This window comes from Terrapene carolina, unplaced genomic scaffold (assembly GCF_002925995.2).
Source record: "Terrapene carolina triunguis isolate 2854851 unplaced genomic scaffold, T_m_triunguis-2.0 Scaffold211, whole genome shotgun sequence".
Taxonomy (NCBI): Eukaryota; Metazoa; Chordata; order Testudines; family Emydidae; genus Terrapene; species Terrapene triunguis.
In genome coordinates this window covers 39,337,240-39,359,628 of record NW_020664562.1, presented here as the reverse complement: position 1 = coordinate 39,359,628, position 22,389 = coordinate 39,337,240, and the positions used below count along the sequence as shown (strand labels likewise).

General features: G+C 40.4%; 1 protein-coding gene across 6 annotated transcripts in view; it reads left to right on the top strand.

The window, feature by feature from the left end:
* The first annotated feature begins 5,210 nt into the window (after positions 1-5,210).
* LOC112115925 (cysteine protease ATG4C) overlaps positions 5,211-22,389 on the top strand; it is a 33,103-nt gene continuing 15,924 nt past the window's right edge. For 5 of the 6 annotated variants that reach the window (XM_024213144.2, XM_026655886.2, XM_026655883.1 and 2 more), the window contains exons 1-6: positions 5,211-5,337; positions 10,602-10,730; positions 12,612-12,695; positions 13,421-13,654; positions 18,969-19,299; positions 21,257-21,327. In XM_024213144.2, coding sequence (XP_024068912.1) covers positions 10,655-10,730; positions 12,612-12,695; positions 13,421-13,654; positions 18,969-19,299; positions 21,257-21,327 — 796 coding nt within the window. In that variant the 5' untranslated portion in view covers positions 5,211-5,337; positions 10,602-10,654. The remainder of the gene's footprint in view (positions 5,338-10,601; positions 10,731-12,611; positions 12,696-13,420; positions 13,655-18,968; positions 19,300-21,256; positions 21,328-22,389) is intronic. The other variant, XM_024213145.2, reaches the window with a different exon arrangement.

Below are 22,389 nucleotides of genomic sequence, written 5' to 3'. Positions count from 1 at the left end.
TTCACCTGTTGTAAACTACCCCGGTTGAAAACCACCGATTTAGTGTATGTGAAGCAAACTAATTCCACGTATATTGTTATGCATGGTTGCTTTGTGTAATTATTTTGTAATCAAAGCCTTGTTTTGCATGATCTGACGGATGCACAAAGCAGAAAATAAATATTTTCATTCTCTTAACCTGGGTGCCCTAGGGATTAATAGTGTATATCCAGATGGCATATTGTGTGTCCTATCAAATTAAGACATAGTTATTAGATTTCATTGTAGGGAGGTGCAAGCAACTAATGTCAGGCAAGGGAATAGTCATTTTATTTGATACATCGAACAACTCTTTGTTCTTATGTTGGTAAATTCTGGCCACCCTAGCTGCTCCTAACTCCGTATGCAAGACCATACACTAACAGACAAGTACCCTAATCTGTCCTTGTATCTGAAAATAAAAACAAAGATTAAACTCTAAAAACATATTTTCAAATTAGGTTATAAACCATTAAGGGCAGGGACCTTGTTTTCCTCTCTTTGTACAGTGCCTACCACAGTGGACCCCCACTGCTGATTGGGCCTTTGACAGCTTAGTTCAACAGCAAATAACAATATATAAGACTACAATCCTGTTTTGATTATTTAAACGTTTTATCATCTTTTTCTGGCAGACAAACACATGCAGCATAAATTACGTCCAGTCCTTCCTCGTCTCTTTCTTGAGCTAAAAAAGGACAATAGAGAATTGTATGCTGCAGGTGCAACAGTAAAATAGAAGCTAGCTCTTTTATAACATTTTTAATCAGTTTCTCTCAAAGCTCTTTTGCTATCATTATCCCCATTTTACCGACAGAGAAACTGAGGCAGAGAAAGGCAGTGACTTACCCTACCAACCTGCATGGTCAGTGGTAAGTAGGAATGGAACCTAGGACACCTGCGTTCACTCTCCACTGCATGTATGGTACTTTCATGCTTCATGTGATGCAGCATTTCTCTTGTGTGATCGTAACAAATATGTGTCTAGAGAGAACTTGGGGATCTTTTGCTCTAAAACAGGTCCAATAACATGAGACAAGTAAAATACCTATGGAGTATATTAGCACTGAGTCTCATTTCCCTATGTAGGTAAGCTGATATGGTCGTATGTTTGTAAGGAGATCTGACATTTCATAAAATCATAGAAATTTAGTACTGGAAGGGACATCAATACTTCATCTAGTCCATTCCTCTGCACTGAGACAGGACTAAGTATTATCTAGACCATCCCTGTCTAACTTTTCCTTAAAAACCTCCAATGACTGAGATTCCACAGCCTCCATAGGTAATTTGTTCTAGTTCTTAATTACTCCTATAGTCACAAGGTTTTTCCTAATGTCTAACCCAGGGGTTGGCAACCTTTTAAAGAAGAGGAGCCATTTTTTAATTTTTGCCTTTGACCAAAATATTTTGAGAGACGCATCACACGCAAAGTGTTGGGGTGCAGGAGGGGGTGAGGGCTGTGGGAGGGAGTTTGAGGGCAGGAGGGAGCTCCAGGATGTTGCAGAGTGTAGGGGTGCAGGAGAGGGTGAGGGGTGTGGGCTCTGGGAGGGAGTTTGGTGCAGGAGGGGGTTCTGACCTGGGGGAGGGGGTTAGGATACAGGAGGGGGTGCACGGTGCAGGCTCTGGAAGGGAGGCGCTTACCACAGGTGGCTCCCAGCTAGTGGCGCAGCAGGGCTCAGACAGGCTGCTTGCCTGCGCTGGACCCACGTCGCTCCCGGAAGCAGCTGGCTGCTGGCACGTCTCTGCGCATTCCTTGGGCTCTATAACGTAAGGTATTGCAGGGTCAGATTAAAAAGCGCAAGGGGGCAGCCAAAGAGCCGCAGGTTGATGAACCCTCTAACCAAAATCTCCCTTCCTTCAATTTAAACCAACTACTACTTGTCTTCTCCTCAGTGGTTAAGGAGAACAATTTATTACCCTCCCTTTTATAAAAAACTTTTATGAACTTGAATACTGTTAATCATGTGCTCTCTCAGTCTTTTCTCCAGACTAAACAAACCCACTTTTTCCAATCTTTCCTCATAGATCATGTTTTCTACCCGTTTAATCATTTTTGTTGCTCTCCTCTGGACTTTCTCCAATTTGTTCACATCTTTCCCAAAGTGTAGTGCCCAGAACTGAACACAATACTTTAGCTAAGGCCTTATCAGTGCAGAGTAGGGTGAAAGAATTACTTCTCATGTCTTGCTTACAATACGCTTGCTAATACATCCCAGAGCAATGGTCATTTTTGGCAACAGTATTATATTGTTGACTCATATTTAGTTTGTGATACATTATAGCCCCCAGATCCTTATCTGCAGTACTCCTTCCTAGGCAGTCATTTCCCATTTTGTATTAGTGCAATTGATTATTCCTTCCTAAGTGTAGTACTTTGCAATGTCCTTATTGAATTTCATCCTATTTATTTCAGACCATTTCTCCAGTTTGTGAAGATCATTGTGCATTCTAATCCTGCATGGTGTTTTTTCCAATCCACAGGGCTTGCAGTATTGTTCACAAACTTGGTATTGTTCACAGACTTTAAGTGTACTTTCTATGTCATTATCCAAATTAAGATATTGTATAGAATCAGATCCAGGATAGATCCCTGCTCTCTGAGTATTCTTTTCCAACCTGTTGTACACTCACCTTATAGTAGTTTTGTCTAGGCTGTATTTCTCTAGTTTGTTTATGAGAGGATCACATGAGACTGCATCAAAAGCCTTATTGAAGTCGAGATATATCACATCTTCTGCTTCTCCCCACCTACAAGGCTTGTTATCTGTCAAAGAAGGATATTAGATTTGTTTGACATGATTTGTTCTTGACAAATCCATATTGACTTATCTTATTTTCTTCTAGGTGCTTACAACTTGATTGTTGATTATTTGCTCCATTATCTTTCTGGATACTGAAGTTAAGATGACTAGTCTATAATTTCCTGGGTTGTCCTTATTCCTCTTTTTGTAGATAGGTACTATATTCGTCCTTTCCCAGATCTCTCCCGTCCTCCACGAGTTCTCATAGATAATCGCTTATGGCTCAAAGATCTCTTCAGACAGTTCCTTAAGTATTCTAGGATGTATTTCATGAGGCCCTGCTGAGCTTAGGACATCTAACTCATCTAAGTAATTCTTAATTTGTTCTTTCACTATTTTACCATAAGATTCTACCCTATTTATATGGATGTTCACTATGTTAGTTGTCCAATCACTGCTAACTTTGATGGTGAAAACTGAAACAAAAAAGGCATTTAACACTTTGGCCATTGCTGCATTTTCTGTTATTGTCTTTCCCTCCTCATTGAGTATTCAGTCTACCTTGTTCTTGGTCTTCCTCTTGCTTCCAATGTATTTGTAAAATGTTTTCTTGCTACCCTTTAAGTTCCTGGCTAGTTTAGTCTCCAATTTTTGCCTTGACCTTTCTAATTTTGTCCCTGAAGGCTTGTAGTTTTTGGGGTTTTTTAATATATATATATATTCATCCATTGTAATTCAACCTCATTTCCACTTTTTGTATGACTCTTCCTTGAGTTTCAGGTCACTGAAGATTTCCACTTCCTATCTTTCATCCAGTAGAAGGGAGTAGCGTAAAGAGAGGGCATATAATGTATTCTTTATGCACTCAAACCTGCCACTAGTGGAATGGGAACACAAGAATGCAGGAACCTATTACTTATATAGTATCTTTAGAAGAATTGCCAATCCCATAAATTCAAAAATCATGAGTCAGATGCCCAAAAATCATGAGATTGGGCCAAAAATTGCAAATTATTTTTAAAATATTATATTGTTTATTGTCCTGTTTTTCGATTTTTTGAACTTCCTCTGCACCCCCTCCCTCTCCCCTGCTCATGTATGTTACAAATACAGTGTCGCCATGTCTCCCAAACTTTAGAGTAAGGTGATTTTTGGCCCCTGCTACAGGAGCTCTTACTAGAAGACTCAGTTGAGATCAAATGACAAAGATTTGTGTTAAAATGCCACCGGATGGTGCAGAGCTTCCAGCTTCTCCCCAGAGCCCAAAATGTTTACTAATTCTGTGTTCCACTGCCTAGCCCAGCAATTAATTCTGCCTCACCATTCATCGGCACCTTGCCCCTCAGCACACCTCTACTCCTGCAATTGTGAGGGCTTTTCACCCCTGCTTCCAGGATTGGGCTGGCAGCTGCAGCAGGGGCCTATTCTCTCCCAGACTTGATGTTGCACCGGTGGAAAGGGAAAACAGACTGACCCATTTTTCAGAGGGGAAAAAAAAGCAGAACTACCTTGAACTGCTGGACAGTTTCTGCTTCCTCCTCCCTTGCTGTGAAAATGTTATGGGCTGTTCCCTCTCCCCACCCACATCTCTTCTCTTCTCCCGGGGCGGGGGCACCAGTACTATCTTCCCCTGCAGCAGTTCTGATTGGAAGGCAGTGGTGCCTAGTGGATAGGGCACTAGACTTGGACTCAGGAACCCGACAGTCAAGTCTTGGCTTTGCCATGCGCCTGCTGGGTAACTTAGGCATGTCATTTCACCCTCGGGTACTTGGGTTTCCCATGTATAAAATGGGGCGAAATGATACTCACCTCCTTTGTAAAGAACTTTGAGGGCTTTCTAATGAAGATGCAAGAACTAGGTGGTATTATGATTGGCTGCTCCTCCACAGGAGACAGGTAGGACGGGAAGGCAGCCAATCAGAGGAGTGATGGCCAGTGATGAAAATCAAGCTTCTGGAGTTATTGCTAGGCTGGCTCCAGCCAGGCCGACGTTGCATTATTGGCGATGACACCTGACACGTGCTGACGCTGCTCTGGTGTATTTAACATTTAGCCTTTCGCCTCCAGGAGCGGCCAGTCCGTTTATAGGAGGGCGGGGCTGCAGGGGCAGCGCAAGTACCGCCCCCATTTTCAGCGGCACGTGCATTACCACTGGCACGCCCGCCCTCAGCGCCTCCTCGCCTTCGCCTGTGGGTCTTTGGCTGCCAGGCTGGGTCTCCGCCAAGGGGCGGTGCCGGCGGCGCGGAGCAAAAATGCTGTAACCGCGGCCGACCACGAGGCCGGGGGGGGACATACACGACTACCCCCAGGGAATACGGCTCCCGGCATAACGCGCGCGCTGTTTCCCCCCGCCGCGAGCAGTGCATGCTGGGACTTGTAGTCTCTGGCGTGTCCAGCGCGGCTGAAGGCGTCCCGTGACCAGCGGCCGGAAGTGGAGGCCCTGGAGGCTCTGGACTCTGGAGCGCTAACGGCTCCTGCTTTTTCTCCTGAGTTGTACGGCGGCCGCGAGGGGTCAGCCAGCGCGCGCGGTGCTGGAGTGAGCGGGCCGAGCGGGGAGGCTGCGGCTCCGCGCGGGGTGAGCGGCTCCCCGTTCCCGTCCGTCAGCTGGGGCGGAGGGAGCGCCCGGGTCCTTCCCGCGGGCTGGAGGGGGCGAGCGTGGTTCCTGCGGGCCCCCATGGGGTCGGGGCAGCGGGCGAGGGTGGAACGCGCGCTCCTCGGGGCACAGAGCCGGCCAGCGCCCCTGAGGGGTGGGAGTGGTTCCTGGGGGAGCCCCTTCCAATGGGGCGTGTCTGTGGTGGGGGAGCTCCTAATCCCCTCCCCCCAGCTGTGGGGCGAGCTCCTCTGTGACCCCTTGCGGGGATGGAGAGAAGCGCCTCTTAGGTGGGATGTCCCCCGGAAACTCCCGAGGGTCTCGCCAGGGTGACCTCACGACAGGGTAAGAGCCCCTCCTGGGTGCCATGGGTGGCTGGCTGGGCGCCCCATGGTGCATGCCTTGGTGCCGTGGGGAGGGTGGCATTGGTTCCTGCAGTGAGTGTGGGAGGGGGATGCTTAGTGAGAGGTATGTGTCTTCCTGGCTGATTTAGTTTTGGGGCATGGGGAGCAGGTTAAGATCTTAATTAACATGCTTTTCCATCTAGGGGAACAATTCTCCCCAAAGGGAGGGAAGCAAAGAGACTGCCCTGGGTGAGGCGGTACTTGGGGGTGATTTAATTATGCCAGCAGGAGAGCGCTCTACCGCCGGCATAGAGCTGCTACACGGGAGACCTTACAGCGGCGCAGCTGTGCTGCTGTAAGGTCTGTAGTTTAGACATAGCCTTAATGCTGTACGTCCATTCTACAAGGGCTGCAAACTTTGTGTTCTTTAAACAAGAGCTTAAATTCAGTAATAATTGATGGCTTAGGCCTCACCAGAGAGAGCTGCTCACTTGCTGTTGATGAGTGAGCAAGCAAAGTTTTCAATACCTTCAAGGGTTTTTAAAAAATTAAGTCAGTACGTGTACTTTGATATTTCATTATTGTACTCTTCATCCATCTTTTCCCCTTATCCATGCTTTATCATTCAAAGCAAGAACCTGTAAACTTTGTTCATAAAGTGCATGTGTATCTGATGCCTTCTAAATACCTAGCCAGTTATATTTTGTAGTACAAAATAAAGTTGTGAATAGCTCTTTATGCTTAAGAGCATAAAAAAATGCAGTGTGACAGCCTTCCTGCTTTCAACAGTCCGATACTAACATTCAAGAGCCTTTAGAGCAAACAAATCCCAGAAGAATCAGTATCTCTCTTCTCTCCATGAAGTTACTAACAAGGCTAGTTTGCAGAACTAGCACTAATTTCTGCCAAGTTAAGTACCAAGGGATAATCTGAAACCATTCCTAAAGGTCTGCCTGTCAAAAGCTTTTACTCAGCATTAAATCCTGAATGGGTAAAATGTTCTACCTTTGTCTGAGATAAAAGCTTGTTCTCTTCACCTGCCCTTCAAGGATACTGTTTTGAAATACCCTTTACATTTATCAGAGTGTAATTTATTGACTGTCTGAATATGTGGTTTTTGGTAGAAAAGTGACTGTAAAAATGATATCTTGGCATTCCATATTTAGTCTCTATCAATGACTTCCATATGAATTTTACACACTGTTATTACTGCAAGTGCAATCTCTTTTCTGAAAAACAAACTGGGTTCTTTTTTCTTCTCACATCACCAATAATAAAAATCCTGGAATCCAAAGTTTCTCTAGTGATCTCATTGGTGATGCATAAAGCAGAGTAGATTAGAGCTTGCTCTTCTGTAGCTAAATTAGTTAATAAATTAGGTTGTCAGTAAAAACTTTCCACAGTAACTAGGAGCCTGATACCACTCAGATAATTTTGTGTGTATGGTATCTTCTGGCACTCTGTACTGTAGGATTATGTTAATAACGTTTCTTATTAGACAACTTCTCAAAATGATAATAAACCTTTAGTAAAGAACAGAAGCTTTAGGTTTTAGAGGGGGCTTGCTGCAAGCAGTATCTGTTGGGCCTGATTCTCTTCTCACACTGATCTTTTATTGCTATAACTCCACTGATTTCAGTAGAGTTACTCCTGATTCCTATCAACATGAGAATTGAATAGCCCAGTGTGTTTTCTCCCAAAGTGAAAGAAATTTGGCTATTTGAACTTGATATTCTTTTCAATATTATTCAAAACACAGGAGGATTTCTAGGAAAGAAATGTACGAGGTGTCCCGGAGTCCCCGGGCGATGCTCTGGAACTGCTCCCTACGAAGCCAGTTAGGACTCTGGTGGTCTCCTCTCTGTGAGCAGACTGTCTTCAGGGCAAGAAGCTCACATGGCTTCACCTTCCTGGGTCTGACCTTGGAGAATTCAGCATCCTCTGCCCCTCCGTGCACTTCCCACAGCGAGTCTGCCCAGGTGGGGTCCTGGGGAAGCCACAGGGTCCTGCACCCCAACTTTGCAGTCAGACATGACTCTTAGCCAGCCAGTAAAACAGAGGTTTATTAGATGACAGGAACACAGTCTAAACAAAGCTTGTAGGTACAGAGAACAGAACCTCTCAGCCGAGTCCATCCAGGGGGGCAGCGAGCCAGACACCCACGTCTGCACTCACTCCACGTCCCCAGCCAGCCCCAAACTGACTTCCCCCTCCAGCCCCTCCTCCTCTGGGCTTTGTTCCTTTCCCGGACCAGGAGGTTACCTGATTCCTTTGTTCTCCAACACCTTTAGCTATCCCCTTGCAGGGGGGAAGGGCCCCGGCCATTAGTTGCCATGAGATAGAGTGTCGGCCATTTATGTGCACTGGTCCTTTGCTCTGCAACAATCTCACCCCCTAGAGACTTAAGAAATGCATAGGGGAAACTGAGGCACCCACACAGTATTCAGGGGAAACATTAAGAACAGTCCCACTTCGTCACACGAGGGTAAAAAGAAAAGTGTACCAGGGTGGCTAGCATCTTTTAGGGGAAAACAAGATTTATGTTTCTCTTCAGAATACTAGAGTTTCTTTCATTCCTGAGGTTAGGCAGAGAGAGCTTTTATAACTATAGAGGCCATTGGTTGCCATAAATAACCATCCTTGATTGATCTTATGGGAGCAATAACAGAATCATGAAGAAGCTAATCTCCAGCTCCCTCAGATAATCACGACTGTTATCCCTGTTACTTGTCCACACAAAGTCTCTTCGTTTCTTTCCTTCTTAATTTTCCTAAAAAAAAACCCTAAAGGACCTGGTTAATAAAGAAAAGGCTGTTGAGTTGTTACTCTTTATGAAGCTTTGTTTGCTGTGTTTCCATTAGTAAAATAGTCGTTAATTTATTTCTTGGTTTATGCCACTGAACAAAATGAAAACTAATACCAGAATTGCCCCTTTCTGTTGGGGAGAAAAAAACTTAGAAGGGGATGTTTGACAAGTTTCCACCTAAATCATTCCATGGATGAGGAGGAAGAAAATAACATGACCATGTTTACACTCTTGTGCCATAGGCTGCATTTTCACCCCCAACTGTACAGAGCTCTGGAGACACAATGCTTTGTAACTTCTCAGTGGTTCTGGGGACCTTAACATCTCTTCTCCATCCTTATCACTGAGATAACTCCATCGGAGTTATGCTGCCAGGACTTTCCTTGGTGTTGGCTGCCCAGGGTGGAGGGAGAAAGATAATACAGCCTCATCCCACTGATTTCTGTTCAGATCCTGACCCCCAATGGAGAGCCTCTCATGGGAAGGGGAGTTTGGGCTTTAGATTTCCAAACTTTTAAAGGGAGGGAAGTGGATTTAATTTCTGTGATGGTATTGCCCATGTCTCAAGCCATTTAGTTATAATAGTAAGCCCTCTTGTTTGATAAAACACTGAGTGAATTATTCTACTTGGCTACAAAGAGGGCAGTGACTATAATGATGTACCTATAATGCCAATTTCGAGGCTAGAAAAGTATGGTCTTGCAGCAGGGACTGTTAATTCTTTCAGCCTTTTGTTAAAACTTTTGGTCTACTTAGCATGGGCAAGAAAATGCTCCTGTACCAAGTATTTTAAAGTAAATGTATTTCTGGTGAAAGGCGCCAGCTTGACAACTATAGAAACTGAAGTCCTCTATTTATTGGCAAAGCATGTGCAATTTGGGCAGTTGTATTGGTCAATAGCAACCTTTCCTGTTAAGTGGCACTGATGGACAGACTACCAAGGGAGTTCTGTTCAGTTGTCTCAGCCCTCTTAGGAGAAGAAAAAAATCAGGTGAGGATAGTTTTTATGCATTATAAAGAAATGGGGCATTTGAAAGCGGAATCAATTTGTGCTGCAGCTTCTAACATGTTAGTAAGTATGCACTGCATTTCTCATTGTTTGATTATTCCAGTAATCAGTTTCCCTTTCTTGACAACTTGTAAGTAGCTTTTTAAAAAATTAAGTGAATTAGTTTGCAAGGTAATCACTGCTCCCACCATTGTATGTATTCGATCTAGTTCTGTTCCTAAAATGATCACATTCTAGCAACATAACTAGACCAAATACATAAAATATATGTATGAAAAACCTTTTTCTCTTTTGTACAAAACAAGATAAAAGTAGAAAGGAAACTGCAATTAGCCTGTACATGTGATTAGAAGTGATGTAAAGTACACTATAAAAGATCTCTAGAAAATATTGATGGAATAAATACGGTTGCAAAATAAATTTAATTTTACGATCTTCTATAACAAATTGTTTCTATACAAAATAGTCTCAGTTCTGTTACACATAAAACCTGTTTTCAGTAACTATTTTCTACCTTTTCCTCCACAAGCTCAACACCTTCCTCTGTCTTCCATCCCACCTCTCTCCCCACTCCCACATCTCCTCATCAATACACACATACACTCTGCATTGGAAAGGTCTTGTTTATCTGAAACCAACACTGCAGTGTCCTTTTTTTAAAAAAAAGAAAAAAAAGGGCAGGGTATTATTTTTATGTGCTCAGAATCCTAGATGTGAGCAAAATAAACTAAAACTCTCTTATATAGGGATTCAAGCATTCTGCTCTCACTACAAATTGAAACTTGAGAGTGTGGTCACATACACTCTGTGGTCTAGTATGGTCTGTGGTCTAGATCAGTTTGTGGAATAGAGAGCTGATGGAGGACATTTTATTTAGCTTTGTACAGTAGTTTTATTGTATATTTGGAATTAAATGCTTTTATTACGTTTTCCTAGAACATGTGATTGTTTTTCAGTCCCTGGAAGTGGAGGATTCTGAAAGTTTATTATTGTTTCTGGTCATATTAGGTTTAAGTACCTAAGCATGCTGGTGATACTATACAATGTATACTCTATGCTCATAGTTATGTTTATTTTTTGTTTTTTGCAGTAACAAATTCATGTCTTGCAAGACAGTGATGGCTTTTTCTTTAGAATTTGAATATGGAGGCCACAGGGACAGATGAAGTGGAAAAGCTAAAATCCAAGTTTATGTCTGCATGGCACAACATGAAATACAGTAAGTGAAACAGTGGATAAAATCCGGACTCCATTGAAGTCAATAGTTTGCCATTGACTTCGGGGGGGGCGCCAAGATTTCGCACAGTAAGTGTACTCGTATAAGTGTATTAATCAAAAATGTAACTTGGACTTTGAAACCAATTTGTACTTCAGCAATAAACTAAACAATCTGGGAAAACAAACTCATTTAGATGTTCTCTTTCAATTTAAATATTTTAAGGATTTGTTTTTTCAATGACTGACTTAGATCAGAAAAACAGATGGGCATTAAGCACAGATGACATGACAGATTTGCGTAGGATCTTAAACAGAGAAGTTGTAAAATCAGGCTGTGTCTAAGACCACAGCAGCACAGCTGCAGCTATGCCGCTGTAGTGCTTGTAGTGTAGATGCTTCTTACATCGATAGAAGGGGCTTTTCTGTTAGGCTACGTCTTCACTACCCGCCTGAATCGGCGGGTAGAAATCGATCTCTCGGGGATCGAATTATCGCGTCTCGTCGGGACGCGACAATCGATCCCCGAATCAATGCTTGTACTCCACCAGCGCAGGTAGGAGTAAGCGCCGTCGACGGGGGAGCCGCGGAGGTCGATTTGCCGCCGTCCTCACAGCGGGGTAAGTCGGCTCAGATACGGCGAATTCAGCTACGCTATTCGCGTAGCTGAATTTGCGTATCTTAAATCGACCCCCCCCCACCCCCGTAGTGAAGACGTAGCCTGAGTGTAATTAATCCATCTGTCCAAGAGGCGGTAGCTAGGTTGACGGAAGAATGTATCTACACTGTAGGGTTAGGTCTACATAAACATGAGACTCAGGGCATGAAATTTTTCACAGTCCTGAGTGACAGAGATAGGTCTATCTAATTTTTAGGTGTAGACCAGACCTCAGTATGAGCAGTTCTCATTGGTAGTGTATTTTGATAAAGTTAAGACTCTGGGTCAAATCCTGTCTCCATCAAAGTCAATGGGGTATGGATTTCACCCTTTGTCTCTTATCTCTCAAAACAGTTCAGAAGTAGGCAAATCTCAAAACTTGGTCACGAGGAATTAGTTAGCTTTTTTAACCCTCATCCTCCCAACCCCAAATCAGCCTTTATCTTAATCTTCCCATTTCCACTCAAGGCCTGAGGTGAAAATTCACATCTTACGTCAGCGGGAGTTAGTTTTGAGAGAAGACTGCAGGATTTGGGCCTAAATGGGGGAGAAAAAAAGTTGGTGCAATGTTTGCTAATATTAAATATTCAAATCAGGACGTGCAACAGTTAAGATTAAACATGCAACCTTAATCTACCCTTTGTGGCTAAACGTTACGCTATTGTGTTTCTCAATGAAATATGTAAGTGTTGAAGTTCTGACAGCAACATTAACTCACCCATTTTGCGCATATATATTTTTTTTATTCCTGTTTTTCGTAAATATGCATCTTAATCTTGTGATAGTAAAACTTGCAGGATATGCAGTGTGGCTGTTTTAGTATTGCTGTTGGAAGCTTAACTTGTTTAATTTTGTGATTTTTTTTAAAATACTCTGTATAGTAATGAGTTCATGCAAAAAGGCAGAGTTAACAAGTTCAAACTTAACTTTTGTATTTCATGACTTCAGTGCTTACCTATGCAATTTTCAGGTTGCATAACATCTTATGTGGGTGATATTGTATTTACAAGGGCTAAGTTATTTTAAGCTTGTTGACTATAAATCCATTCAATGTGTCTTAAAACAGTAGAATCTGTTTGTATTATTCAATCTATAAAATAATTCCAATTCAATGTGGTGTTTCCATGTTTTTACTAACTTGTGTGACTTTTTGTATCATCAAATGCTTTTGGAAGTGTTTTGAAATATTTCAGCCACAAACTTTTGTTTGCTTTGTATCTCTTTTAGGTTGGGTATTGAAAACAAAAACTTACTTTAGCAGAAATTCTGCTGTCTTCTTGCTGGGAAAATGTTACCATTTCAAGTCTGATGGTAAGTGTAAAGGATTTAATTATTTCTGATACCATTTTGGCACTGCTCTGTGACGTCTTTGTAATCATCTACCAAAATCTTTATTAATAGAGAATTAAAGTTCACAATTTAAATATGGAAAAGTTAGAATATTCTCAGTTAAGTTTCCAAAACCAGTCTTAATACCTGCCCCGTCCTACTGTTCGCACATAGGCCAGAGAACCTAGCCATTGTCAAATCAGACTTCATCCTTTGTGTGCATAAATTTTATAACCTCTGCTTGAGTTTACTCATCTGTGAAGTGGGTACTGAGGCTTAATCAAAGGTACTGCATAAACTCAGCCTTGTTCAGGAGAATGAAATGGTAATACCAACATCAAAGTAACACCTTCCTTGATGATTTCCTAGTCTCTGTTAACTCTTCCCTGTGCAAATTTGCCCTCTTATGGGAACCGTTTTCCCAGCATGCCTTTCTTGGTTTGGCCATTTATATTTAGCAGGACCAAGCAGCTGCAGCCTTAAAATGGCCGTTTCGATTGACAGCTGCTGCCTGAATCATTCTTTGTTTCAGCTGCTCCATACCTTTTATGTTTCTCCTCAGCTTTCCCTAGTTGTTGCTGAGGAGATACTGGAGTGTCCTAGGAAATTCCTATTTTTTAATAGTATAATTTTATTTTAATTATATTAACAAAAGTCCTGTGTCAGTTAATTTCAAAGCTGTAAGTTGTGTTATGTTTGTCTTGCAGAACCCAGTGAACTCTCTCCAGATGGATCCTGCTTGGATATAGTCGACAAAGTCATTTCTGGAAACGTAGAAGAGTTTCGTAAAGATTTTATTTCTAGAATATGGTTGACTTACAGAGAGGATTTTCCTCAGATAAAAGAATCTGCTTTCACAACAGACTGCGGTTGGAGTTGTACACTGAGAACTGGCCAGATGCTGCTGGCTCAAGGGCTTGTGCTTCATTTTCTTGGTAGAGGTAAGCATGAAGAGAGATCATTTTTGGTTTTGTCAGGAGGTAGAACCAAGCATCAGGATGCAGGTGGCCCTTTGTTAATGATGAGGAACGTGTCAGCCGCCGCATATGCATCCACTAAACTTAGCTAGCTAAAGTGCTTGCTTGCTTTTGATTCTGGACTGCTTTTTAAGAATATAGGAATTGCTTTACTGAATTAGACTAATGGTCTGTCTAGTCCAGAAACCAGTCTCTGATGATGGTGAATATTAGCTGCTTCAAAGGAAGCTGCAGGAAACCCTGTAGAAGTTAATTTTCGTTGTGGACAAAACTTCTTCCTAACCCTTATTATTCAGAGGTTAGCTTACGGCTGAAGTATAAGAGTTTATGTCCATTTCAAAACTCCTAACTAAAAAATAAAACAAAACACGCACCTTTACTTCAGTAACTGCATCTTCTTGTTATCCATGTAAATGTTCAATCCTTTTTAGAGGTTCTTGACCTCAGTGATATCTTGTGGTAATGAGTTCCACTGCCTAATTGTGGGCTGTGTGCAGAAAGTATTTCCTTCATCAGATTTAAATTTGTCATCTTTCAATTTTCTTTAATTCTTGTATGAAAGAGGGTTAACAGAAGTTTCTAATCTATTTTCTGCACGATTCACTGTTTTTTTCCCCCCTGGTGGGGCTTGGAAACCTTTATTTTTCTGCTTCCCTTTGTGTTTTCTTATCTTAACCTTGTTCTTTCAAGATATACTGTCTTACAGCCGCAGTCTCCTTTGGGAAAAATGGATTGCTTTCTGGGGTTGAGCATATTACCTCTCGTGCTCTCCCCAGTCTTTTCAAACCCAAGAGGCGATAGACTGGAAATACACAGCTGTTTCCTGCATGGTAGTTTGTTTCAGTACCACTAGGTCTGCAAGCCAGCCACCTTCTCAGTATTTCATCCTCTTTCCTTCCTTTCCTTCTATAATACATGTATCCGTTCCCTGTTGATCAATTCCTGTGCTGGGTTGGCTGCCCCCATTGTCAAAGACCTTTCAACCCGGTCAGTCCCAAACGCTGGTTTGTTGCAAGGGAGTGTGTTGTTTTGTTTACTCAGCCATTTGGTGGTCTATGAGTGCTGTATTGATAACTAACATACAAAACACAGCATTCTGAAGGTCCAGCTCAGTAATATTTTGCAAATATTATGTAAGTCAAGAACCAAAATCTTGCATGGTTCTTATAAAGCCCTCAAACCAGCACACCAGAAAATGCAATTTTGACTATTCTTTAGTGGTCTAGTAGAGATTGATCTGTGGAGTTGACGTATCTAGCATTCTTTTTGTTGTAAGCACTTCATCTGCTCATAAAATATTATTTTGTTCCATTTGCCCCAACATCCAAACATATGAAATTATTGTGTTTGGAGATGGCTTATCCCCTGATCCTACCCCAGTTTCCCCATAAATACAACCTTTGTTGCACCTAAATCTTTTATTTAAACTTTTTTAAAACCCTGCACAATCTGGATAGAACACTAAACATGAATATGCAGGTGAGGCTGTAGGAGCGGCCCAGTTTAACATTACCAAAACAAAAGGATCTTGACTAGTCTTAATCTAAGGTGTATTTCTTAAAAACTGCACTTAAAAATAATTCTTGTACTATCCATGTATCCTCACTTGTGAGTCATGTGCTGCACTACTTTGGAGCTACCAAGCTCCCACATTTCTGTGGTAGCCCATCTGTATAGGGAAAGGAGACATGTCTGGTCTACATGAAAGTCTTCTGTCATCACCCTGCCCTCAAAGGATAGTAAATCTTCTTTAGAAAAGCTTTTGGTGAAATTGGGGTAACTGAAATGTGTTGTATTTACATCTTCATATGAAATCTTTCATTGGTTGTGGCTCCTTTTCTAGAGATTTTTTAATAGTATTTTCTTTTAACAAAAAAAACTCCACTTAAATGCCACTAATAGCTAAAATTGTGCAATGCCACAGCTACATGAAATGCTCCAAATACCGCAGAATGATGTTGTCAGTACGTTTCTATTTTTAATTTTTATGTTTTGGAAGGTTTTACATTTAATTTTGTGGTATGTACACAAACATGGCAGCTTGAGATGTCAAGGTTCAGGAACAGCTAAGTCCATTTCATTGTTCTGTTACATTTACATTTGCATCTTCCTTGATTTCGGAATCTTCCTCTGAAAGGCTTAATATGAGGCCAGAGTTTAGTAAGTCACTTCCTATGACTGAAATCTGTTTCTCCTATACATATTAAAGCAGATGTTGTCAAACTGTGATCCATGGTACACTTGTTAGCGCCACAGAGCTGGCAGCTCACAGGGTCTTGTGTCTTCTCATTTCCAGTAGTTTTTACAGGCCTCTTGGCTCTTTACTGTAAAGAAGAGACTGGAGGACTGTAAAAGCATCTACAAGCAAGGAGGAGGATCAGCCAAGTTGACTGCCTCTACTAACAGCCTTATTCCAGCAACTGCCCTTTTAACAGTTATTCTCCTCATGATGCTTTCCAGCTCCAGAATGCCCCTCCTATTTGTCACCTCCCAAAGAGCTGTACATCCACAGACCTGCTTTCTGAGCTAACAGTGACAACCCAGACCTGATACACACCTGTACCACCATTTATAGTCCCTTCAATGGCTTCCTCAATTTTCCTCTGCCCACAATCTATTTGGTATTTGCATTGGACAAAGTGCAATAGAGGACATTATATTCAGACACAGTACACATTACACAGTACACATTCCGGTAACTTTAGTTCTTGAAGATGTGATGCATTTTAAAGCTAAATAAAACTTGAGTTTAAAAAATAATTGTGCAATCTTACTGTATTTTATGTACAATTTACAAATGATCCGTGAAATGTTCACTTTACACCTACCACCATAAAATAGTGAAAAGACACTACTTACAAATCTTAAAGTCAGGTGGCAACATTCTGATGTCAGCATTATCATTTCCATTTGTATCACTTGCACAGGGTATTTCTGTTAATCAATAGCCTTTGTACTTTGTGGAAAGCTGAAGCTAAATTCTGCCTCAGGACTGCTGGATTCTGTGGCACTCTGATGGAAGTTCTGTGTAGCAATTTCAGATTAAACTGAAGATGAGATTTTTATTAATATGAATAATACAATTGGTACTGTTTTTTTATTTAGATACTAAATTCAGTGTACATCATTGTTGTCCCACAAACTTACACAGGATCGTTTTAGGGGTCAAGACAAAGATGCCACATTTATTATTAATCTGTAACTATTAGCAAATACCTTAATGCTTATACACATACACTCACACACACACACCAAAATGTTCTGCAGCTGCTGGATAGTTACCGGTCCTGATTGTAGTTTGAGTTCGCAGCTTGGGATCGGAGCTCCTGGCAGCTAACTGGCCAGGAAAGCTGAGCACGAGGAGGAGCCGGGTCTCTGTCGGGCGTGCACCGATGCTCCTTGATGTTGATAGCAGAACGTTACCCAAAGTCTCTCATCTCACCCTTCCTTTTTTATAGGAGTTTAGTTTGGATTCAAAGTTCCTAGGTCTTGCTGTGTCACGCCGCCTCTGGGTTTGGTGCTTGATCACCCGTCAATTGCAGGCGCGACTGTCAGCCTGGGACCTGGCTTTGATCTTCCTTCTGTTGTTTCTTTTTAGGGTGGATGCTTCTTGCTTGAGTTAGGGCTGTTGTCTAGTTCTTCAGCCATTGGTATTTGAACTTTATCTCATCAGGACGGGCTGGTGCTGGAGGTTGATTCTATCACCCATGCATACCTCATTCACACATCTCAACTAGACTAATAAAATTACAGTATGGCTTGCAAAAAAAAATGGAGGCTGCAGCACAAGCCTTCTACAAAATGAGTTAGCATTTTAAAATGGGTTTTGAGTTACAATATTGCACAGAAGTTACAATATTACAATGTAGGCAAAATGGCAAGTGTAATGAAAGTTACAATGTAGGCAAAATGGCAAGTGTAATGAAATGGTGAACAGAAGTTACAATGATACAGTGAATAACTAAAAACAATTTCATTCACATCGGTTCTACATCATCCCCATAACTTAAGTTTTGATGTGCAGTAGAATTTTGTATTGAAGATGCATACCTGCATCATAGTAGTTATTGGGAGAAGCTGGAGGAGGTTATAGCATCTGGCTAATGTCAGTTTAGCAGCTGGGCAGACATAGCAAGCAGTTTGAGATTATGAGCTGAGAACACTAAGTGCAGGTTTATATTAAAATGATCATCAGTGAAATAATTTAAGTGACATTTTAAATAGTCCTCTTTAGGTATGAGAATTCTACTCCATTCATTTCATTGGGCTCATACCTTTTTAGAGCTGTGTCAGGCTTTCTGCAAATTTAGGGATACAGCACTGTATTGGTGTTCACACTTATACATTTTCAGGTTTGTTTTCATAACTCTGAAGGCTAGAACACAATTGTTTTTAAGTGAAAGGCACATAGATCTGCAGCGGGGATTAATTCCTTGAAAAGTTCAGCAGAGTCATACAGTATGTGGATATCATCTGTCACTCAGACTCATAGACGTTTGAAGGTTTCTTCACAAACCCCTGCTGCAGGGACTTGTTGGGACCTATGGGAGGGACCCACAATACACTAGTAAGAGAAGCATTAGTGAATCATTAGTGTTGTATTGACATGCTGAACCAGTTTACGTCAACTAGGCTAGTAATGTAGACATTGCATGTAAGGCGAATTGTTACAGAAAAAGCAGTACCAGAAACATGGACAGGAGATGCTTTGCTATAATAGCTAACCTTGAAACAGTTCTGTTCTCTAGTATAGACAGACGTTACAATTTACTTTGTTTGACAAACAAAATTATGAGAATTCTTCTCCATAAACTTGTCTTAGGAATCAACAAACAAGAAAGAAAAAGCATCAGTCATCAAAGGCTTTGCCTTGGATAACTATCAGTTGAACCTTTTTACATGTATTAAATAGTTAATTTATTGTGTTGATATGTAAATTCCCCTAATCTGTATCTTGTAATTATACCCTTACTGGCTAAGTCTGCAGAGTCCACTATATCCTCTCCTGGAAAATCCTGCTAGCATTAATGGCTAAGAAAGAAATGTAATGTGCCTAGTGTCTTCCTTTCTTCCTCCTTTCTCCCACACAAATAAAAATAGCACAACCATATTATACTGAGTTGACTTTTTTTTGCCTATATTCTTATCAGCAGCATTTGCATGTCTGTAAAACATAGATTATTGGTCTTATTAAAAATTGGCACTTTTTTTGGTAATTATACAAAAAACTTACTGTTAAGAAGTGTAAAACATATCTTTAAAAAATACTCTGTTGCAGCCTGGACCTGGCCGGGTGCACTGAACATTGAAAATTCAGACTCTGAATCATGGACAAGCCACACAGTAAAAAAGCTGACTGCATCATTTGAAGCATCACTTACGGGGGAGAGAGAACCCAAGGTCCTGTCAAACGATCATAAGGAAGCACTAAAGAGAGACTGTGATGACAGTGAAATGAGAGATGAAGTTTATCATAGAAAAATAATCTCTTGGTTTGGAGATTCTCCACCGGCATCTTTTGGCTTGCATCAGCTAATAGAATACGGAAAGAAGTCTGGGAAAACAGCTGGAGACTGGTATGGGCCTGCTGTAGTAGCACACATTTTAAGGTAAAAATATCTTTAAATTATCCTTCATTATTACAATGCCTTAAGTGTTACGGAAGAAACATTTAGAAGTGTCTTGAGATTTCTTCAGGTTAATTGGACACCTAACCATTAATTATTGATTTAGCAATTTAGAAGAGGGGTTTTTTTTTTTTTTTAGAGATAGGAAGGGAAATAGCAGATTCAGGAACTGAAGTATGAACCTCTGTCCAATCTTGTCATTTATTTCTGAAACATTCCTATTTTCCTCCAGTCTGAGCAACAAGAGACCCAAGGTCTCTCCATACCTGATCTTTAAATAGGGCTGCCTTTAATGAAATGTTCTAAAAACTAACCACTCTTTCAACCTTGGAACATGCATAATATTATAGATTTTTTTTTATACTGTAACCTGGGGGCTGTAATGTACTGATAGTGTAATGAAATGTCAGAGCTAAAATTGATGTTTTCAGCATTTCTTTGCACACATCAAATTCTTGTGAAACTGTAAATGTATGGGACTATTAATATTATAATTATATTACAGTAAAAGTAAAGGATCTTTGACATTCAGTATGAGTAAAAAAAAAAAAAAAAAGGGTCCAATTTCTCTGTACTCTGTGCCTTTATGTGCCTTTTCTTTGGATACTACTGATTTTGTTTTTTATAGTCTTATGTTCTCTAGGTGAGTCCCAGTTTAGCCATAAACGGAATCATTAATAAATCACCTAAGCATGAGAGGTCAAAGTTCAGATGTAATTTTTCTACATTTATGTAGATGCTGGAATAATTTCATATACAAGTATACTCTCCTTGAATGAGCCTACATTGAAATACTACAGTGTTTGTGCTATGACAGGTGAAGGTTATTTATGTATTTGCCTGTATTTGTAATATTTTCTTCATGTGGTCGATATCTGAAATTGACTTTTTTGTGAAATTTCAAAACAAATATTTTCTACTAATCCATTTTCTAATTTGCAAAAGTATATTTGGCTTCAGGATCCACATGATCAAATCATGCATTCCCTTCAACATAATTCCTACCATTATTCAAACATTGCAAAGCTTTCCTTTCCTAGAACTCCCCTTCTCCCGTACTGAGAATGTATAACTCTCCCATAACTTGAGAATGTCTGTATTAAATGTTTCTTCAGAATATATTGTGAAATAAAGGGATAGTGACCATTTAATGCAATCACGTATCAGAAGTCAAAGGCTAATCTTTTATTTTCAACAGTTTAATTTCTTTACAAATTTTGTCCTTTACTGATGATCATGATTCAGACTATCGACATATATTTTCTTTTTAGTCTTTAGGTTCATTACTCTTAGTCTTCTGAGGCTAGTTTAGTATTTCAATTATCTTTTTTAAAGTTTCAGTGAAACCTTGGAACTGTTCAAATGTTAGTTTTTGTTCTAATAGATGTCTGAAGCTAATTCTATATATCTTTAGCTTGTCTTCTTAGGTTAGTTGTGTGAGCTGAAAAACAGTTCATACTGAGCCGATACTACTTTGAAGGTTAGTTAAAGGAACCCTATCAACTTGAAAATCCCATTTCTGTTGGCAAATTTAGTATTTTCTATAGTTACAAATAAGACAAAAGATTACTATAACCAAACGTATGTGGGGTGGTGGTGGTTGTGTTTAGTTAATTTTGTGCATTTAATCGCATTCTGTGTATTGTCACTTTTACTGTTTCTTCTTAATAGCCTCTCAGTTTCTGCTTTGCTGGAAAGGCTTTTATAAATATTCTACAGGGGTGGCTGAAAAAGAAAAACAATAAAATAAATAAACTTCAACTTATTTTTATGTAAGGGATCCTTGTTTAAAAGGTGATCTATCAGAAACTGGAATATTTTGAAATCTGTTTCTTTTAAATTCAAGTTAATATTATCTCTAAAAATCAAGAATCTAAATTCAGTTTACTGTTAATTTCTTGAAATGAAATACTCTATCAAATCTTTTATTTGCACTTAGAAAAGCTGTTGAAGAAGCAAGAGACCCTGAGTTACAAGGGATAACTATCTATGTTGCTCAGGACTGTACAGGTAAGTGATGTGGCTATTGTAGGTTTTAGTCAACTTTATAAGCGCTTCACTTATGCTTTTCAATTAGTGCTCAACAATATTACGATTTCAAAAGAAAAAACTAAATGCTATAAATATGTTTAGAAATCCTAAAAATTGGAATCATGAGCTCAGAGCGGATACTGATTCCTGCACTACATCTTTGGCTTTTGTCTTGATGAATCAAACATAATAAATGGAAAGGTCGGTAAATTGCTTGTTTGACATCTGATTAGGATAATGGCACTTAAAATAGCTTGTGGATGCTTTTTTCCATATAATCTGCCTGGCATGTATAATTTCACTCCGATGACTTTTTATTTGATTCTAGGCAGTCTGTTGGTTATTCTGCTAGGCCTACCCTTTAAAATAAATAAATTGGTTTACATTTCCCTTCTCTGTCTTCCTTTTTCCTTTTGGTGAAGTGCAGAAAGTGATAGAGATTTTTCTTAAAAACAAAAACAAACGGTCAGTAATTTAATTTATTATGCATTTTCTTAAATATTAAGCTGCATTCTCTTTGCAATGAGAAGGTCCCATTTCTTGCAGGAATGTGTCCATGGGAAAGTTTATGCACCAGTTTCTAGTAGTAATAAATCTAATCAGTTTACATTCAAAGATGTGAGCAGTCCAATAAACCAAACACTATGGTTACCTATTTTCTACTCTAACACGATGTATCAGACATCTCACGAACACAAATGCTTTTAAATACTTGGTTGTTATTACAGGCAGGGTAGATTAGGGTTCTGGTGGATGTGCAGAAATGGAGGGTGACAAGACAAACTAAAGATGTAATAAAACTTTACACTAATGACTATGACAATCCAGGCTTTCAAATGAAAGCATAATATATTACTTCTATAGCTGTGTTCAGTTGCCAAAATTATTACTTTTTATGATATACACCTCTACCCCGATATAACGCGACCCGATATAACACGGTTTCACCTATAACGCGGTAAAGCAGCGCTCCGGGGGGGGGGGGGGCTGCACGCTCTGGCAGATGAAAGCAAGTTCGATATAACACGGTTTCACCTATAA